Source organism: Desmodus rotundus, chromosome 5 (genome assembly GCF_022682495.2).
Source record: "Desmodus rotundus isolate HL8 chromosome 5, HLdesRot8A.1, whole genome shotgun sequence".
In the NCBI taxonomy this organism is placed as follows: domain Eukaryota; kingdom Metazoa; phylum Chordata; class Mammalia; order Chiroptera; family Phyllostomidae; genus Desmodus; species Desmodus rotundus.
This window is the reverse complement of record NC_071391.1, coordinates 136,624,540-136,646,093: the sequence shown is the minus strand read 5'-3', so window position 1 is coordinate 136,646,093 and position 21,554 is coordinate 136,624,540. Positions and strand designations below refer to the sequence as shown.

At 37.9% G+C, this 21,554-nt stretch overlaps 1 protein-coding gene and 1 pseudogene across 6 annotated transcripts in view; one reads left to right on the top strand and one right to left on the bottom strand.

The window, feature by feature from the left end:
* The window catches only part of USP34 (ubiquitin specific peptidase 34), a 223,184-nt gene that overhangs the window by 58,850 nt on the left and 142,780 nt on the right, over positions 1-21,554 (top strand). For 5 of the 6 annotated variants that reach the window (XR_008427014.2, XM_053925775.1, XM_053925777.2 and 2 more), the window contains exons 9-15: positions 12,860-12,941; positions 13,027-13,119; positions 17,215-17,340; positions 17,526-17,655; positions 18,121-18,156; positions 18,477-18,607; positions 18,901-19,511. Coding sequence is in view for 5 of the 6 variants with exons in the window: in XM_053925775.1 (XP_053781750.1) it covers positions 12,860-12,941; positions 13,027-13,119; positions 17,215-17,340; positions 17,526-17,655; positions 18,121-18,156; positions 18,477-18,607; positions 18,901-19,511 (1,209 nt within the window). In the remaining variant the exon portion in view is untranslated. The remainder of the gene's footprint in view (positions 1-12,859; positions 12,942-13,026; positions 13,120-17,214; positions 17,341-17,525; positions 17,656-18,120; positions 18,157-18,476; positions 18,608-18,900; positions 19,512-21,554) is intronic. The other variant, XM_053925776.2, reaches the window with a different exon arrangement.
* LOC112297994 (coiled-coil domain-containing protein 137 pseudogene) lies at positions 7,667-9,734 on the bottom strand (annotated as a pseudogene).

Sequence of the window (21,554 nt, the reverse complement as noted above, 5' to 3'; positions counted from 1 at the left end):
TTTCTCACAGTTCATTCATGTTGTGGTGTAAATCAGTGCTTCATTTCCTTTTTATTGTTGAATAGTATATTATGTAGATAGGCACATTTTGTTTATATCCATTTACCACTTGATGGATATTTCAGTTGTTTCCACTTTTTGCTTAGTATGAATAATGCTGCTTTAAACATTTGTGTACAAGTCTTTTTGTGGACATATCTTTTTATTTCTGTCAGTTGATATCTAGGAGTATAATTGTTTCTTTATATGGTCATTTCCGTTTAACTTTTAAAGAAACTGTCACACTATTTTCCAGTGTACCTGCATTATTTTACATTCTTACTAGCAGTGTTTGAGGGTTTTGCTTTCTCTTCATTTTTGCCAGCATTTGTTATTATCAGTCTTTTTGATTATAGCCATTCCAGTGAGTGTGAAGTAGTATTTCATTATTATTTTAATTTGCATTTTCCTAAATAACTAATGATGTGGATCATCTTTTTATATGATAATTATTCATTCTGTTGGTGAATTGTTTACTTTTTGCCCAGTTTTTAATTGGATTATTTGTCTTGTATTATGGACTAGTCAACAGCATATGATCTGTACTACAGAATGTTCATCTGTGCTTAAGAATGTTTATTCTGCTGCTGTTGTATGGAGTGATCCTGTTAGGGTTAATGAGTTTTAGTATTGTTTGACTTCTATATTCTTGTTGATTATTTTTTGCCTAGTTTTTTTTTTTTTTTAAAGCATTTGAATTTTTAATTTTTCTATTGATTTTAGAGAGAGGAAAGGAGGGGGACAGAAAGAGAGAGAAAGAGAGATTGATTTGTTTTTCTACTTATTGATGCATTCATTGGTTGATTCTTATGTGTCCTGACCGGGAATCAAACCTGAAACCTTGGTATACTGGGACCATGCTCTAACCAACTGAGCTAGCTACCCAGCCAGGGTCCTCTAGTTCTATCCATTATTGAAAGTAGGTTATTGAAGTCTGAACCCCAGTGAATCCTCACTCTGTGGATTCCATATTTGTGAATTTGCCTATTAGCTACAATTTATTTGTAACCCGAAAATGAATAATTGTTCTTTTATTGTCATTTGTGGAAATGTAGAGAGCAGTAAAAAAATATGAGTCTCTTAACATGGCACATTCTCAAATGAAGTCGGATAAGGCAATGCTCTATGTTATTTTAGTGCTGATACAGAGGTGATCAGAGGGGTGGAAATGGTAGGAAGCTATGCAGTATAATGTGATAATGTGAGAAGCTCTGGCTCTGGGGCCAGTTGGATGGGATATGAACCCCAATTCCAGCACCTGTTAGTGGGGCAGCCTCAGACAAGTCACCTAAACACTTCTGAACCTCATTTTCTCTTTTTTAAAACAGAGAACATAGAATCTGCTAAGGTAAGTTGTTTTTAGGATTTAAAATTCAAGGGTTGATGAAGTAGGAGCTAATGTAGTGCAGCTTCTTTACAGAATATAACTGCTGTGAGTAACAAGAATTAGTGGCATTTGTCTTTTTCTCCCTTCAACTCTGGCATACACACACAGAAACACACAATGGAATAATATTCAGCCATCAAAAAGAATGAAATCTTGACATGAAAAAAATGGGTGGAACTTGAGGGCATTATGTTAATTGAAAGAGAGAAAGACAAAAACTTTATGATCTCACTTATATGTGAACTTCCAAAAACAAAACAAAACAAAAAGCCACCAATCTCATAGGTACAGAGAATAGATTGTTGGTGTCAGCAGCAAGGTGAGGGATAAAATGGGTTATGGGTATCAAGAGGTATAGAATTTCAGTTATAAAATAAGTCATGAAGATGTAATGTCCCACACGGTGACTATAGTTAATACTCTATTGCCCATTTGAAAGTTGCTAAGAGCATAGATTTTAAAGTCTTCATCACAAGCAAAAAAATATATTTTTGTAACTGTATGGTGATAAATGTTAACTAGACCTACTGTGGTGATCATTTTGTAGTATGTACAAATATTGAATCATTACATTGTACACCTAAAACCAATATGTTATGTCAGTTATACCTCATTAACAAAGGAGCTGTTAGAAAAAAAGAACAAAATAAAAGAAATCAACACAAAGACATTTTAATACCCAGTGAGAGCTGTCTCTTTTTTCTAAGAGAGTGGGGTGATTGGAAGGATGCTGATGGTTTATGATCATATTTTTACATGTGGGGAAAAGCCTCCCTTGATTGCCCTGACAGAACTGGGAACTTCAGAACTAATCTTAGTTCTGTGAAACATTTGTCTTTAAAGGAGTTCTGTAAATGGATTATAGAACAAATTGTGTACCTAAAATTATTATATAAGATTTGCATTTAATCAAACCTTCTGTCTTCTACCAGTCAAAAGCAAACAGAAAGTCACATTATTGCAGTGAGTCATTCTCCTAAAGAGAAGCCATTGTAGGATGCACTTGATAGTAATGAAGTGCTCTTTTTACCCAAGAAAGAAAACAATGGGAGATAATTTTTAAAAAAGAAGATTCAAGGTTCAGTATTATCTAATTCAGAACAGCAACTTTATAAAATATAACTGCCATGAATAACAACAACTGGTTGTATTGTTGGTCTTTTTTTTAATGAGCAGTATATTTTAAAATTGTTTTTCAATTACAGTTGTCCCAATTTTTCCCCATCGCTCTTCCCCTTCCCAGCACCCCCAACCTCCCTCCCGGCTCTCACAGTCAGTCCCACCTTGTTGTCCATGTGCATGGGTCCTTTATATATGTTCCCTTACTAGACCCTTTCCCTTCTTTCCCCTGTTATCTCTCTCTTCTGGTCACCGTTAGTTTGTTACTATTTCCATGTCTCTGGTTCTGTTTTGCTCATTTGTTTGTGTTGCTCATTAGGGTTCACTTACAGGTGAAATCATATGGTATTTGTCTTTTGCCATTTTGCATATTTCACTTAGCATAATACTCTCCAGTTCCATCCATGCTGTCCCAAAGGGTAGGAGTTCGTTCTTTCTTCTGTGTAGTATTCCATTGTGTAAATGTACCACAGTTTTTTGATCCACTCATTTACTGATGGGCACTTAGGCTGGAGTTTCCAGCACTTGGCTGTTGTAAATAATGGTGCTGTGAATATAAGGGTGCATAGGTTCTTTTGAATTGGTGTTTCAGGATTCTTAGGGTATAATCCCAGCAGTAGGATCATTGAATCAAAAGGCAGTTCCATCTTTAGGTTTTTGAGGAAATTCCATACTGTTTTTCACAGTGGCTGTACCAATCAATCTATTCCCACCAACAGTACACCAAGGTTTTTTTCCCACATCCTCGCCACCACGTGTTATTTGTTGATTTTTTAATGATGGCCATTCTGACCAGTTTGAAGTGGTATCTCATTTTGGTTTTAATTTGCATCTCTCTGATGGCTAGTGATGTTGAGCATTTTTTCATGTGTCTATAGGCCCTCTGTATGTCTTTACAGAAGTGCTCGTTCAGGTCCTTTGCCCATTTTTTAATTGGATTTTCTGTCTTCCTGGTGTTGAGTCATATGAGTTCTTTATATATTTTGGAGATCAAACCCTTGTCTGAAGTATCATTGGCAAATATGTTTTCCCATATGGTTAGTTCCCTTTTTATCTTGCTGATGTTTTCTCTAGCTGAACAGAAGCTTTTTAATTTGATGTAGTCCCATTTGTTTATTCTTTCCTTTACATCCCTTGCCCTAGGAGATACATCGGCTAAGATATAGATATAAGATTGCTGTGTGTGGTATCTGACATTTTTACTGCCTGTTTTCCTCTAGGACTTTGATGGTGTCACAACTTATATTTATTTTTCATCCATATTGAGTTTATTTTTGTGTATGGTATAAGTTGGTTGTCTAATTTCATTTTTTTGCATGTAGCTGTCCAGATCTCCCAGCACCATTTATTGAAGGGGCTATTTTTACTTCATTTTATGCTCCTGCCCCCTTTGTCAAATAATAATTGACCATAAGACCTGGGTTATTTCTGGGATCTCTGTTCTGTTCCATTGATCCATGTGTCTGTTCTTGTACCAGTACCAGACTGTTTTGATTATAGTGGCCTCGTAATATAATTTGATATCAGGTATTGTGATCCCTTCCACTTTGTTCTTCTTTCTCAAAATTGCTGAGAAAATTCGGGGTTGTTTATGGTTCCATATACATTTTTGAAATATTTTTTCTATATCTGTGAAATTATTTCACTGGATTTTGATAAGGATTGTGTTGAATCTGTAGATTGCTTTGGTAGTATGGACATTTTAATGATATTAATTCTTCCAGTGCGTGAACACAGTATATGCTTCCATTTATTTGTGTCTTCATTAATTTCTTTCTTTGGTTTTCTGAGTACAGGTCTTTTACCTCCATGGTTAGGTTTATTACTATGTATTTTGTTGTTCTTGTTGCTTTGTCTTTTTCTCTCAAATTCTGTTGTTTTTTGCTTAATGTATTTTGGGACTTTTTGTTAGTTTCATACATGTTTATAGTTGTTATGTACCTGATAATTCATCCTTTTATCACTGTGAAATTTCCCTTTGTTTCTGTAAAACATTTGTTGGCTTAAAGTTTACGTTGCTTGATGATAGTATAGCCACTACAACTTTATTATACTGACTATTTTCTTTTTTTCCCCTTTACTTTTTTATTTTTTAAAATATATTTTATTGATTATGCTATTCCACTTGTCCCATTCCCCCCCCCCCCTCACTCTACTCCTCCCTGAACACCCCCTGTCGCCCATATTCCTCCCTTTAGTTCATGTCTATGGGTCATATATTATAAGTTCTTTGGCTTCTACATTTCCTATATTATTCTTACCTTCCCCCTGTCTACCTTCTACCTACCATTTATGCTACTGATTCTCTGTACCTTTCCCCCCTTTCTCCCCCGCCCACTCCCCTGTTGATAACCCTACTTGTGATCTCCATTTCTGTGATTCTGTTCCTGTTCTAGTTGTTTGCTTAGTTTGCTTTTGTTTGTGTTTTAGCTGTGGTGGTTATTAACCGTGAGTTTGCTGTCATTTTACTGTTCCTATTTTTTATCTTCTTTTTCTTAGATAAATCCCTTTAACATTTCATATAATAAGGGCTTGGTGATGCTGAACTCCTTTAACTTGACCTTATCTGGGAAGCACTTTATCTGCCCTTCCATTCTAAATGATAGCTTTGCTGGATAGAGCAATCTTGGATGGAGGTCCTTGCCTTTTATGACTTTGAATACTTCTTTCCAGCCCCTTCTTGCCTGTAAGGTCTCTTTGGAGAAATCAGCTGACAGTCCTATGGGAACTCCTTTGTAGGTAACTGTCTCCTTTTCTCTTGCTGCTTCTAAGATTCTCTCCTTCTGTTTCATCTTAGGTAATGTAATTATGATGTGCCTTGGTGTGTTCCTCCTTGGGTCCAGCTTCTTTGGGACTCTCTGAGCTTTCTGGACTTCCTGGAAGTCTATTTCCTTTGCCAGACTGGGGAAGTTCTCCTTCATTATTTGTTCAAATAAGTTTTCAGTTTTTTGTTCTTCCTCTTCTCCTTCTGGTACCCCTATAATTCGGATGTTGTAACATTTAAAGATGTCCTGGAGGTTCCTAAGCCTCTCCTCATTTTTCTGAATTCTTGTTTCTTCATTCTTTTCTGGTTGGATGTTTCTTCCTTCCTTTTGGTCCACACCGTTGATTTGAGTCCCAGTTGCCTTCCCATCACTATTGGTTCCCTGTACATTTTCCTTTATTTCACTTAGCATAGCCTTCATTTTTTCATCTAATTTGTGACCAAATTCAACCAATTCTGTAAGCTTCCTGATTACCAGTGTTTTGAAGTGTGCATCTGATATGTTGTCTCTCTCTTTGTCACTTAGTTGTATTTTTTTCTGGAGCTTTGATCTGTTCTTTCCTTTTGGCCTTTTTTTTTTTTTTTTTTTTTTTTTTTTTTTTTTTTTTTTTTTTTTTCGTCTCTGTGTGCCTGTTACTTAGTAAGGGGCAGAGCCTTAGGTGTTTACCAGGGCGGGGCAACCCACAGCAGTGCTCTGTGACACTGTATGTGGGGGAGGGGTCTGACGGAGCAGTGGCGCTTGCTCTACTCTTTTCTGGATTTCAGTCACTTCCCCTGCTACCCACAAGCAAAGTGGGCCCTTCTGGTGCTGATTCCCAGGTGGGTGGGTTTGTGTACATTGTGGGACCCTGTGGGTCTCTCCAAGGAACTCTCCTGTGAAGCTGGGAGTTTCTCCCGCTGCCGTCTCAACCCCCACTGGTGTTTTCAATCAGTGGTTTGAGACTTTATTTCCCCATGCTGGAGCCCTGGGGTTGCGTGGTCTGTTTTGCTCCCCCTTTGTTCCTTTCGGTTTATCTGCATGCGAATATGGGATCCCCGAGTCCGCCAGCCACTGCCTCTCAGGTCTGCCAGCTACCATTTTGCCCGAGTTCTCTCCGTCCATCTGCGCGTCTCCGCCCCTCCTTCCAGTCTGGATGAATGTGTCGTCCTTATTTCCTTGGTTGTCGGACTTCCATACAGTTTGATTTTCTGTCAGTTCTGGTAGTGTTTTTTAAAATTGTTGTTGTCCTTCTTTTGGTTGTGCGAGGAGGCACAGTATGTCTACCTACGCCTCCATCTTGGCCAGAAGGTGTACTTACTATTTTCATAGCATACCTTTTTCCATCCTTTATGTCTTTTGGAGGCAGCATATAGTTGGATTAAAAAAAAAACAACTAGTCCTACATTCTGTCTTTTGATTGGATTAGTTCTTTCACTCTTATGTTGTTTATATACTTGGATATATATCTGCCATTTTGCTATTAGTTTTCTATATTCTTCTATGTTTTAGAAATTCTTTCATTGCCTTGTTGTGCAATATGAAGGCATATCTTAATACAGCATTGATTTTTAAATCCATTGATTTTTTTATGCTTTAAAAATTATTTTCTTTTGTTTTTGAAAAAGTAATTAAATTTTAATAGCAAAATATCCATATAAACTCAGATATTTAAAGTTATATTTGTTTTGTTTTTTATATTTCCAAGGCCTGTCTGCAAGAATGGTCTGGAAGCAATGACATCCCCGCATCAGTGAATACTTGTGTAACTTAGATCTTGGTTTCTAGATCAATACCACATCCCACCATTAGATGGAACAGTATTCCCTTACAGAATCCAGATTCCATTTCTCAGAGGGAGCACCTCGTTTTTGAACATTAACAATCTAAGACTCAGATCAGTGTCAAAAGATAAAGATCTTCCATTGGCCAAATATCGGGCAACTTAAGCTAACAATGAACCTCCAAAATCTAAAAAACAGAAAAACCAGTCCCTGAAATTTAGTGTAATGCCCTATGTTAAAGTCACTTGAGTCCATACACTGACCTTATTGGCCACTGAAGGTGACTACAACAATGGCCATGGTAACTCTCTTCCATGGATGGCTTCCCTGTGAAAAATGCTTCTGGGGACCTAACAGTGGCGAGGTGAGCAGGTGGTTTTGATGCTAACCAGCCCTCCCCTGGGGCTCCTTCCTCCCCCACACTGGCCCGCTCCCTGCCTCCTGTCTCCAGCGGTGCTGCTCTGTTAAATCCAGAGGAGCCTGTGAGGATTTGCTCCACCTAAGTAGTCCACAGTGTCTACAAATAATTGGCAGTTAGGGATGGGATTATGGGCTTGGCCCATGTTCATCTCAGCTTGGACCTGTGTGTTCAGGACACAGGTTAGGGCAATGCTAGGCTCATGGGAATAACGCTGGGTGTGACTCACTATGTCTTAACTATGTGCTGACCCCACCTATGGGGACTAAGGACAGATGGTGTCTGGTGTCAGACATGAGCCTGACGATGGTCACTAAGGAAAATAGTCTTCAGGGAGGAAATAAGGAGAGCAGAGGCTGGAGCCCTTTCCAGAACTTGGGAGCTGGTGTACCAGGCTCTGGATCCCAGACTGCGCCTAGGGAAAGGACTGTGATCTGTGGGTCCCCTGCCCACTCTCCCTCACCCAGCATGGCAGCCCGAGTCTCCCGCCGTCATAGACTCATCTCTGTTTTCTCCGGAGGGAGGTGGGCTGAATGAGCCCCTGGCCGCTCACACTGCAACTTCTTCATTGCCCTGTAGGCCTGCACAGCCCTCTCTCTCCTCTACCACAACCCACTATCGGGCCGTCGATGTAGCAGGAGGCTGGGATACACTGCCAGGATTCAAAAGCATCTCCAGGACTGGTGATTTCTTGCCAGGCTGGCTCCTGCACATGCCACCTCTGGGCTTGGGAGTCAGCTGGGGGTGTGAGGAAAGGGAGCTGCAGGGCAACCTCCCGAACTTCATCATGTCTCAGAGCAGCTCCTGCTCTAGCCTCTGTGCTGCCTTTTCCTCTCTGCTATGCCAGACTTTATCCAGTCGGCTCTTCAGGGATGCTTTCTTCCGTTCAGACTTCTTCCTGGGAGCTGCCTGCGCCTTGGGCTGCCGGTTGTCGGCCTTGTTCTTGCTGAGGAAGAGCATATGCTGGGCCTCCTCCTCCACCCGCTGGATGTAGGCCCTGCTGGACTACTCCCCCTTCCTCTGCTTGAACTTGGGGACTGCATTGTCTGGGTCCACGCCCCGCGCTTCCTTCTCCAGCATGCTTCTGAAGGCTGCCTGTGCTTCTTTCTTCCTCTTCTTGTTACAGATAGGGTTTTTCATATCCTGGTGACTCCTCATAATCTTTTGGAGCCGGAAAGGGATTTCCTGTTTATCCTTGTTCTTGGGTTTGCAATTCACTTTATTCTTCTCTTTGCTGCATGGCCTGGGCCGTGGTGCTGAACACTGCTTCGCCTGCAGCTTCTGCCTCCACTCCTGTGGCCACCCCAGCCCTCAGGCCTCCGCTGTCCCTGCAGGTACCTCCTCGCCTCTCAGTGCCCAGCGCTCGCCATCCCCATGCACCGCCTTCCAGGGAGAAGTTAGCTGAATGGGCTACATATGCATCTTAATTTATTATTGTTTATTCAGATTTATAACTTAATTCTAGTAAAATTATGGAAACATTGCTTCAGTATAGCTGTATTCCTTTTTTTCTGATCAGAAGCCCGCTGTTAATCTAATGTGATTCCCTTGTACATGCTTAGTTCTTTCTCTCTTGCTGCTTTTAATAGTTCGGCTATGATGTGTCTAGGTATGGATCTCTTTGTGTTTATCCTATGGGATTTGTTGTTGTTCTTGAATTTGTACATGAATATTTTTCATCAGATGCGGGATGTTTTGGCCATAATTTCTTCAAAATTTATCCCTGCTTCCCCTACTCTTTCTGGGAGTCCCATTGTGTATGTTTCCAGAGTTCTGAATGATTGTTACTAATAATATCCAATTTTATGCTTGGTTAATTATAATTACAGTTCTTAGGTATTACAAAACTTCCTGGGTCTCCTTTTAATGTCATTCAAGAGACTGAAAGAATGAAGTTCATCTTTTAGAATTTTAGTTGTTGAATTGTCTTTTTGTATGTTACGCAAATCAGTTCAGTCATGGATTATAGCTTTTGTAGGGCTACCCAGAAAATATCTTTTACCTAAAAGACATCATTAGTAGTTTTATTTCAGTGTTTTACCTTTTGAGGTACATAGCTTTTTAAAAAACTCTTTTAAGTGTTTTTTTATTAAATGTAATTCTTCTGAGGACATACAAGAAAAATTAAAGTTATTCAATTTTTAATTACTCTGTTTTTTAATGTATAATTTACATAGATGAAAAAATTTGGGGATCTTTAACTATAAATTCTATTTTGAAACCTATTCTACCTACAATTTACCCATCACTACTTCTTTCATTAAATTTTTTAAAAATAATAGACATTGGAGAATCTGAGTTGGTCTTTATCTATTGAACCAATTGAATCATAAATTTATAACCTTCCAAAGCAGAAAGCACCCAGGACCATATATGTTTACTTGTGAATTCTACCAAATAGTTAAGGAAGAAATGATACTACCTGTAGTTTCTTTCAGAGGATAGAAGCAGAGGGAATCTTGCTTTACTTGTGTTTGAGTCCAGCATTACTCTAATACCAAAACAAGACACAGACATTACAAAAAAGCAAAAATTACATACCAGTATTTCATATGAACACAGATGCAAAAGCCTTCACAAAATATTAGCAAATCAAATATAACAATGTATAAAAAATTATATACCATGACCTAGTGTGATTTATCTCAAATATGCAGGCTGGTTCAGCATTTCAAAATTAATGATTGTAATTCATCATAACAATAAAGAAAAATCACATAGTTATTTGAAGAGCATTTGACAAAATCAGTCATTTGTGATAAAAACTCTTAGTGAACATCCTCAGCTTGGTAAAGAACATCTACAAAACCCCTACAGCCAACATCATGCTTTATGGTGAGAAGCTCAGAGCTTTTCCACTAAGATCAGGAACAAGAGAAGGATGTCCCTCTCATCACTGCTTTTCTTCATTTTGCTAGAAGTCCTTCCTAATACAAAAAGGCAAGAAAGGGAAGTGAAAGGTTGCAGATGGGAAGGAAGAAATAAAAGTCTGATACCAAAACTCTGATAAAAGATACCAAAGAACTAAATAAATGGAAAGGTATTCCATGTCAGTGAATAGAAAGACTCAAAAATTTAAAGATATGGTATCAGTTCTTCCCAACTTGATCTATAGATTCAGTGTAATCTCAGTCCCAGCAATTTATTTTGAGACTTTTAAACTAATTTTAAAGTTTATATGGAGAGGCAAAAGACCCAGAATAACCAATACAATATTGAAAGGAAAAGTACCAAATTGGAGGTTTTGTACTTCAAGATTTATTATAAAGCTGTAGCAATCAAGAGAGTGTGGTTTTGGTCAAAGAATAGAAATAGACCCATATAAATATAGTCCATTGTACAATGGAGCAGGAATAGCTTTTTTAACAAATGGTGCTGAAACAATTGAACAAGCACATGTTTAAAAAAAAGAATCTAGACACAGACCTTAAATCCTTCACAAAAGTTAATGCAAATGGATTACATATCTAAACATTAATGCCAAACTATAAATCTCCTAGAAGATAATATAAGAGAAATCCTAGATGGCCTGGGGTATGATTACCTTTAGGATACAATACCATGATTCATGAAAGACAGAATTGATAAGCTGGATTTCGTTAAAATGAAAAACTTCTACTTTCCTAAAAACAATGTCAAGAGCATAAGAAGACAAGCCATGTGCAGGGGGAAATGTTTGCAAAAGATGCATCTGATAAAGGACTATTGTCCAAAATACACAAACAACTCTTAAAACTCAGCAACATGAAAACTAACAACCTGATTAAAAATATACCAAAGACTTTTAACAGACATCTCATCAAAAAAGATACACAACACAACTGGCAAATAAGCATATGTAAAAAGATGGCCGCATACCCGTTTTCATCAGGGAAATGCAAATTAAAATAACAATGAGATTCTATCATACAGCTATTAGAATGGTGAAAATCTAGAATAATTGGTGACAAGGATGTGGAGCAACAGAAGTCTCATCCATTGCTGGTGGGAACACAAGAAGGCACAGCTACTTTAGAAGACAGTTTGATAGTTTCATACAAAACTCAATATCCTCTTATCACCTGATCCAGCAATCATGCTCCTTGGTTTACCTAAAGGAGTGGAAGACTTATGTCCCCACAAAAACCTGCACATGGATATTTACAGCAGCTTTATTCATAATTGCTAAAACCTAGAAGAAACCAATGATCATTGATAAGTGCAACAAATGGATAAATCTTACGTTGAGTGAAAAGCCAGATTTAAAAAATTTTGAGTACATACTGCATCACTTTGTTTCATACATAAAATTATAGGAAATGAAAACTAATCTCTAATAATAGAAAGCAGGTCACTAGTTAGGGTATGGGGTTGTGAGGCTGAAAGGGGGATGGATTACAAAGGGGCACAGAGAAACTGGTTGATTACGTGTTTGTTATCTGGCTGGTGCTGATGGATTCATAGATGCATACTTAAGCTTTAACTCATCAAACTGCACACTTCAAATACAGGGAGCGGTAAAAGTGGGTTTAGAGTTGTTCCTCTGGAAAATAATACAATAATTAATAAATAATAATGCAAGAATTGACTGTTTCACATAAAACCGTAAACCTACTTTTGCCATACCCTGTATGTTCAGTTTATTAGATGTCATGTATATTTCAAAGCTGTAAAAGATAACTGAGAAACCCCACAGTACGTTATTGGTAGAACTAACAGAAGAGGTTAACTTGTATGCTAATAAGTGAGTTACTGTAAAAAGGAGTGGATTTTAGATAGTTCTTAAAAAATGAAGGGTAGCCTAAAACTGTTCTAAAATAAAAAAAAAACTGAAACGGAGGATGATATGTTGGTAAATGTAACTAACTTGCTAGGAACTATCAGTTGTTATTTTTGGACAACATTAGTGGAATCTTCATCAGTATCAGGTAAGAGATGTGCAGTTTGGCTTGGAGATAATTTTTTTTCACCATTTTGCTAATTTACTTTCCTGATGGTATCTTACTGTAAAGGTTATAATGGGAAACCTTCCCTGAACACTTCAGTGCCCGCTATAGAAATTGAAAAGTGGAAGGCAATGTCCTTGAGCAGGAAAATACATCACTTATTATACGTTAACACTTGGTATTCTCACCCGTGTACCTGGTGTAAGTTGTTACTCTGTAACTTTCTAGAATTTTTTTTTGCTTGTTTATAAAGTTAGATAATATTACCATTTCTTATATTTTGTTATTCTTTGTGAAATAATCTGAATAGTTAATTGTATATAGTCACTGCTTTATAATTTGTATGTGAACACATTTAGTTTTTCAGCTGTGTCTGCCTTTTAGACATGGGAAAGAGTAATACTAATTTTTTCAATGTATTAATTATTTTTATTATTTGATTTTAGATCCATTGCAAAAGAACTTGCAGACTGGCTTATAAGCAACAATGTAGTAGAGCATATATTTGGACCAAATTTACATATTGAGGTTTGTGGATGTTTTTGACTTCTCTGTTATATGAAGACAGAAAACTATTTTAAAAAATTAACTATAATAAGTTTTTCTTTCCCAGATTATCAAACAGTGCCAAGTGATTTTGAATTTTTTGGCAGCTGAAGGACGATTGAGTACTCAGCATATTGATTGCATTTGGGCTGCAGCACAGGTACTATTAACAGCCACATTTATTGAGTGCTTCCTCATTATTTGTTCTAAGTGCCTTACTCCCCTATGAGACATGGAAAAAGGAGTGAAACATAGGAAGTCTGATTTCAAGAGTCGCAAGTCTTATTACTATATTACTGGTAAAATTAAAGGAAATGAGCCCTCGCCAGTGTAGCTCACTTGGTTGGATGTCATCCCTCAAACCTAAATGTCCCTGGTTTGATTCCCAGCCAGGGCACATACAGAAGGTAGCAGATTGATGTATCTCTCTTTCATTGATGTTTCTTTCCCTCTCCTTCCCTTCCCCCTCTCTCTAAAAAAATCAGAAATGAAAATTTATTTCAAAAAAAATTAAAGGAAATTAGTCGATTGGGGGTTCTTAATGAAACTATTTGGTTTATTCAGAAACATTTTTCTATTTTTTTTATTTATATACTGAATTCTGTTGAGAATGTTGTGTTGGATTTGTTTTCTATTTTCTTTTTTAATTTAATTTTTTAATAGGCATATATCCTCATGGTTCAAAATCCAAAAAGTAAATAAATATAAAAGGATATAGTACATATTTTCCTACTCCTGGCCCTGTCTCCCAGGCATGCAGTTCTTACCCTCTTAGGTGCTCCATGGATTTTCTATACAGATAGCTAATTGTAAACATCTTTCTTCCTTTGTTGTCTTCTTTTCACAGATGTCGCATATTAAATAGACTTGTCTTTTTTCATTTAATTTATCTTGGAGATTATTCCATATCAATATAGCAAACATTTTTTTTAAGATGCCATAGTATTTCATTATATGCACGACACTATAATTTATTTAATCAGTTTTTTTCCATAGGTCTTATTTTACCGCAATCTTTTCTGTTATACAAATGATACAATAAGTAGCTTCTAATATAGTCATTTCATCCATGTGCGTATATTATGTAGAATTAGTTCCTACTTATAAATAGAATTGTTAGGTTAAAGCATATGTGTAATTTACTTGTGGTAGATAATGGTGTGATGGTGGCACATTTCCTTTATCTTATTTTATTTTTTAAGATTTTATTTATTTCCTTTTTAGAGAGAGGGGAAGTAAGGGAGAAAGAGAGGGAGAGAAACATCAGTGTGTGGTTGCCTCTTGAGCGCCTCCTACTGGGGGCCTGGCCCATAAGCCAGGCATATGTCCTGACCAGGAATTGAACTGGCAACCCTTTGGTTTGCAGGCCAGTGCTCAATCCACTGAGCCACACCAGCCAGGGCATCCTTTATTGTCAATACATTGTGTTCTGAAACTTCTTGATATTTGCTAAACTGATGAGTAAAAGGTGATATCTTTGATATTTTAATTTGCATTTCTTTTATATGAATCAGGTTGAAAATCTTGTGTTTAAGAGCCATTTTTGTGTTCTTTTCTGAGACTGTTTATAGAGTATTTGTCATTTTCATTTTCATTACATGAAACTGGCCTTTTGTCTGTTTTGAGTTATGACTATATTTTGATGTTGTCTTTTGCTTTGCTTAAGTTGGCTTTTGCTGATCATTTTCAAGTTTTTGGTTTCATATTTGTGGTTGGGTTTTTTTGTGGTCTGTGGATTTTGAACAGTTCATGGGATTTGTATATAAAGTTTAGTACTTAAGTAAACAAAATATCTAAACTGTTATTTTAAACTCTTAAAAGTGAAATATCCATCAGAATGCAGTACTTATATTTCAAAATTACATATATGAAACAAGTCTGAGTTTTACAGTTTATTACTATTAAATATGTAAAATATTAGGTTAGTTACTGTTACAAGTCATAGTAATGTGTAATCATCCTAAAAAATACAAAATATACATTTGCACATTCCTGTAATTGATAGGCTTGATCTTTAAAATGTTTTTACAATGAAATTAAAAAATAAAATATTGTTTTTTAATTATATTTTATTGATTATGCTATTATACTTGCCCCAATTTTTTCTCCCTGTATTCCGCTCTACTCCCCTATCCTCCAGTATCCCCGGCCCCCCCCCCCCCCCCCGCCCCCCGGCCCCTTAGTTCATGTCTGTGGGTTGTCCATATAAATCCTTTGGCTTCCCCATTTCCTATACTGTTCTTAACATGCCCCTGTCTATTTTGTGTCTACTATTTATGCTTCTTATTCCCTGTACCTTTTTACTCCATTCTCCCCCCTTCTCCTCCCTGCTGATAAGCCTCCATGTGATTTCCATTTCTACAATTCTATTCCTGTTCTAATTGTTTACTTGGATTTTGTTTTTGTTTTTTAGGTTCACTGTTGATAGACTGAGTTTTTTGTCATTTTACTTTTCATAGTGTTTGATCATCATCTTTTTCTTAGATAACCCTTTCACATTTCATATAGTAAGGGCTTGGTGGTGATGAACTCATTTAACTTGACCTTATCTGAGAAGCACTTTATCTTCCCTTCCATTCTAAATGATAGCTTTGCCGGATAGAGTAATCTTGGATGTAGGTTTTTGCTTTTCATGACTAGGAATACTTCTTTCCAGCCCTTTCTTGCCTGTAAGGTTTCTTTTGAGATATCAGCTGTCAGTCTTATGGGAACTCCTTTGTAGGTAACTGTCTCCTTTTCTCTTGCTGCTTTTAAGATTCTCTCCTTATCTTTAATCTTGGGTAACTTAATTTTGATGTGTCTTGGTGTGTTCCTCCTTGGGTCCAACTTCTTTGGGGCTCTCTGAGCTTCCTGGACTTTTTGGAAATCTATTTCCTTTTCCAGATTAGGGAAGTTTTTCATTATTTTTTCAAGTAAGTTTTCCATTTCTTGCTCTTCCTCTTCTCTTTCTGGCACCTCTATGATTTGGATGTTGGAGCATTTAAAGTTGTCCCAGAAGTTCCTAAGCCTCTCCTCATTTTTTTGAATTCTTGTTTCTTCATTCTCATATTTGCTATTTCTTCCTTCTGCTCCAAATTGTTGATTCAAGTCTCTCAGTTTCCTTCTCTTCACTGTTGGTTCCCTATATATATATATATTTTTTTTTTTATTGCACTTTGGATAGCCTTCATTTTTTCCTTCATTTTGAGAGCGAACTCAATCATTTCTGTGAGCATCCTGATAACTAGTGTTTTGAACTCTGCATCTGATAGGTTGGCTGTCTCTTTGTTGCTTAATTGTTTTTCTGGAGTTTTGATCTGTTCTTTCATTTGGGCCATATTTCTTTGCCTCAGTGCAGCTATTGGGTTGTAAGGGGCAGAGCCTTAGGTGTTCACCAGGGTGGGGTAACACACATTGCTGTGTTGTGATGCTGTATGTGGGGGAGGGGTCCTCTTTTGGCTCTCAGCTGGCTTTCAATCACTTCCCCCAATACCCACAAGCATATTGCACCCTTCTGGTGCTGATTCTAGGGCGGGTGGGTTTTTGTGTGTTCTAGGATCCTGTGGCTCTCTCCAATGTACTCTCCTGTTAGGCTGGGAGTTTCTTCCGATGCTGCAATTCCCGCAGGTTTTTGTAACCAGTGGTTTTTGAGGCTTTAGTTTCCTACTCTGGAAGCCTGGGTTTTGCCGTCTGTCTTGCTTCCCAGTTGTTTCGCCCAGTTTATCCACATGGAAATCTGGGACTGCCAGCCGACGTCTCACCCACTCAGTACTCCAGCCACAGCATTGCTGTGCATTTTCTCTGCCCCAGCTGCCTGTCTCCGCCCCTGCTACCAGTCTGAATGAATGTTTCTTCTTTAACTCCTTGGGTGTCAGATTTCCATACAGTTCGATTTTTTGGCGATTCTGGTTGGATTTTTGTTTTTAAATTTGTTGTCCTTTTTTTGGTTGTGTGAGTAGGCAAAGTGTATCAATGTATGCCTCCATCTTGGCCGAAATTCTTTTTTTAAATATACACTGATGCGACAGCAGTCACAATACACTAAAAAAAGAGTTTAAAACGAAATTCAAGACAACTAAGCGCTACTAGAGTCATCTTTGGGAAAAAACCAAATGAACTTTTTGGCCAACCCAAGATTAGTGTAGCAACCACTTGGGCTTTTAAAACAAACACTATAGCTTTAAAAAAATACAAACTGTATAACTTTTTAGTTACTAGATTATTTATTTATATAGGGTAATTATTTTTGATTATTGTCTCTACCTTTATTTTGTAGTTGAAACATTGTAGTCGGTATATACATGATTTATTTCCTTCACTCATCAAGAATTTGGATCCAGTACCACTTAGACATCTTCTCAATCTGGTCTCAGCTCTTGAGCCAAGTGTTCATACTGAACAGGTAATTTATTCAATACATAGTGATAATTATTTATTTTAGTAATGTGAAAATTTATTTGTGATTCATATAATTTAAATTGTAGTTTAATATGGTTAGCATTTCATTTAGGCAAAAGGATATTAAATTTATTACGATGTTGCCTAAAATCTCTAATTTCAACCTTTCTCTCTCTTTTTTTTTTTAAGACATTGTACTTGGCATCGATGTTAATTAAAGCATTATGGAATAATGCACTAGCAGCTAAGGCTCAGTTATCTAAACAGAGTTCTTTTGCATCTTTATTAAATACCAATCTTCCCATTGGAAATAAGAAAGGTTAGTAAAGTATAAAGTACTGTTTTAAGTAAGGTATCCAAGGTTTATAACGCAAATTTGAAGTAGTTTCTGCTAAGTAGTTCAGTTCAACCTTAATTTCAAAATAAGTTTGAGATGGGCACTATAGAGGTTGTGAAAGTGTGAATAAATTGGGGTTAGTTCATCTTTTTGGCTCTCATTTCAGGTGTTTTATATATGCTTTTTACACATGTGAAGCTTTCTAGGACTCTCTAAAACTTTATCAACTCTACCCCAATTTTTGTCCCCTGATACCGTATACCATTCTTTTCTTAGGCTTTTTTGTGCAGGTACCCACAACCACTACTGCAGGTGGTGGGGACTTACATTATTGCAAATTTCCCTACCTGTATCTTGTTGATTATGTGATAAGAACAACTGATGTGCTATCCCAAATAAGCTGAGTCATTTAGAATATTTCCCTCCTGTTTTTTCCTTTTCCTTCAGAGGAAGAAGAGCTGAGAAGAGCAGCTCCATCACCTTGTAAGTTGGGTTTTAGAAGTGCATGGCAAGATGACTTATACTCACGTTGATGGTCATTAGTTAATTGACTTTATATATTTGCATCAGAGTCATTAAGTTCATTTTGAGCAGAAGACATAAATCTTTTAACTAGTTACCCAGCTCACACTTTTTGTTTAAACTATTAGTATCTTGACTTAATTGATCCTCCTTGGCAAATGTATTTTTGGCTACTTAGCATGAAGCTTTGGTAAATCAAAGAATTAAAGAATTGTGTCATTCTGTTAGATCCATGTTAATATGCATTAGAAATAAAACAAAAAAAAATCTGTTTAATGTAGGGTCACCTGCAGCTAGTCCTCAGAGCAGTGATAACAGCGATACCCATCAAAGTGGAGGCAGTGACATTGAAATGGATGAGCAACTTATTAATAGAACCAAACATGTGCAACAGCGACTTTCAGACACAGAGGTATGAAAAATGTCTGCCCTACCCCCCCTACCCGACCCCACAGTGATTTTTGGATTTATGCCATGTGTATCCTTTTAACTAGGAATATAAACATGATCTGTGTTCAGGCCTGATCTCTCTTTTAAGTAGTATTATGGGAGTGCTTTACTTTGAGTTTTTAATTCCATTTCGTATTATTCAAAGGAATGAGTCAAGACTGTGGCGGCCTTTTAAAAAGTACAATGTGTTAATGTCAATTATTTTTTTCTTACTAGTATAGATATTTATTTAAATCTATTTGTTTCTAAATACAGGAATCCATGCAGGGAAGTTCTGATGAAACTGCCAACAGCGGTGAAGATGGAAGCAGTGGTCCTGGTAGCAGCAGTGGGCATAGTGATGGGTCTAGCAATGAAGTGAATTCTAGCCACGCAAGCCAGTCAGCTGGGAGCCCTGGCAGTGAGGTACACTCAGAAGACATTGCAGATATTGAAGCTCTTAAAGAAGAAGATGAAGATGATGATCATGGTCATAATCCTCCTAAAAGTACTTGTGGTACAGATCTTCGGAACAGAAAGTTAGAAGGTCAAGCAGGCATTTGCTTAGGGGATTCACAAGGACCATCAGAAAGAAGTGGGACGAGCAATGGAACAGGAAAAGACCTGGTTTTTAACACTGAGTCACTGCCATCAGTGGATAATCGAATACGAATGCTAGATGCCTGTTCACATTCTGAAGACCCAGAACATGATATTTCAGGGGAAATGAATGCTGCTCATATAGCACAAACATCTCAGGAATCATGTATTACACGCACTGGGGACTTTCTTGGGGAAACAATTGGGAATGAATTATTTAATTGTCGGCAGTTCATTGGTCCACAGCATCACCACCATCATCACCACCATCACCACCACCATGATGGGTAAGTCTGCTAAAAAATAAAAACATAAAAAACATAAAACTTGTATTTCCTTCAGAGAAGTAATTCTACCCTGTATTTATAATTATTGTAGGTCAGTGCTGTTCAATAGGGCTATAATGTAAACTATAAGCGCATACCAAAAATACATAAATTTTAATTTTCTGTTGGGCATATTTTAAAGCAAAATGAAACAGGAGAGATTAATTTAAATTTTAGATTTTATTTAAAGCAATAGTATCTACAATATTTTATACTTATAACACATCTCAGTTTAGGTAAGCTACCTAAAAAAACCTTTTTTGCCCTGACTGGTATGGCTCAGTGGATTGGACATCATCCTGTAAACCAAAAGGATATGGGTTAGATTCCGGGTCAGGGCACATGCCTGGGTTTGCAGGAGTTGTGGGAGGCAACCGATTGATGTTTTTCTCTCTCTTTCTCCCTCCCTTCCCCTCTCCCTAAAAATAAATAAATAAAATCTTAAAAGCAATGGGTTTTTTTTCCTTTTAAATTACAGTTGACTTACAATATTATATTGGTTTCAGGTGTAGAGCCTGTGATTAGACATTTAATAACTTATGAAGTGATCACCCTGATAAATCTAGTACCCGTTTGACGCCATATATTGTTAGTAAAATATTAACTATATTCCCTATGCTGTTACTTTACATCCCTGTGACTATTCTATAACTACCAATTTGTACTTCTAAATCCTTTCACTGTTTTCACCCATCCCCCCAACCCCTGTCCTATCTGGCACCCGTCAAAATGTTCTTTGTATCTATGAGTCTGTTTCTTTTCTGCTTGTTTATTTTGCTTTTGAGATTGTACATATAAGTGAAATCTGGCATTTGTCTTTTCTCTTTCTGACTTAATTCACTTAGCATAATACCTCCTACGTCCATCCATGTTGTGGATGGCAAGATTTCATTTTGTTTTTGACTGAAGCCCAGTGGCACAGCCTCCCTGGTCACCTGAGGTGGGCGCTCCAGGTGTGCCCCAGTGTGGGCTCTGTTCACTTTCCTGTGTAGTTGAGTCTTGATTGCTGTTGGCACTGGAAGGGATTGACCCCCAGGCCATTCGGCTGCAAGGACTGGCTGTGACTATAGTGAAGGAGCTGCTGTGCAGGGGCTGACCCCATATAGCAGTACTTGCTTCAGTAGGGCCTTGGTGCTAGCTGAGTCTGCCCCCTTGAGTTGTTGCTTGTGGAGGTGGTTGAGTTGTAATCCATTGTGGTCTGAAACTGTCCACTGGTTACACTGGTTCTGGGGCCTCCCAAGAGGTGCAAGGGCAGCCACAACCTGTGTCCTGGTCAGGGCCACCCAGCGTTACCTACAGAGCCATCTGCAGATGGCTGCTACCTTGTGCTGGTATGGGATACAGAGAATCCTGATGCTGTTTGTTTGAGAAATTTCATGAAAACTTGAAGCATGAACCAAGAGAGGCTGTTTGTATGGAACAGCCACTGGAAACAGCTTGGGATCCGAAAGTTGCATGGGTCAGGATCTCAGGTGGGCGGAACAGTGTTAGCCCAGTTGACGGAGACTTGGATCTGGCATTGGCCTGCAGGCTTTGTGGGTAGAGGGCTCTGCAAAGGAGTAACAGCCTCTGTCAACACTTCTGTTCAGGAGAAAGCTGTTCCTCCAGCCTTTGTCCTGAAGCCAGACAATTCAGTTCCTCCCCATTTGTTCCTGGCACCTTTCCAGCATTTTCCCCAGCAGTGGAGCTCAGGGAGTGTCCGAGTAAGACAGTGTGCAAGCCCTTTAAGAGAAAAGCCTAGGAGTCCAGGAGTCCTTTTATCTCACTCAGCCATAGTCTCTACTGGTTTTACAGCCAGAAGATATGGGGATTTCTATTTCTGTCACTGGAATCCTGGGTTGGGGGTACTGATTGGGACTTGGGGTACTGATTTGGACTGGGATCTTTTTTCTTAATGCTTTTGAGGTCCTCGCTAAGTTCCTTGAGCATCCTTACAACCTGTATTTTGAACTCTGCATCTGATAGATCGCTTATCTCCATTGCATTTAGCTCTTTTTCTGGAGT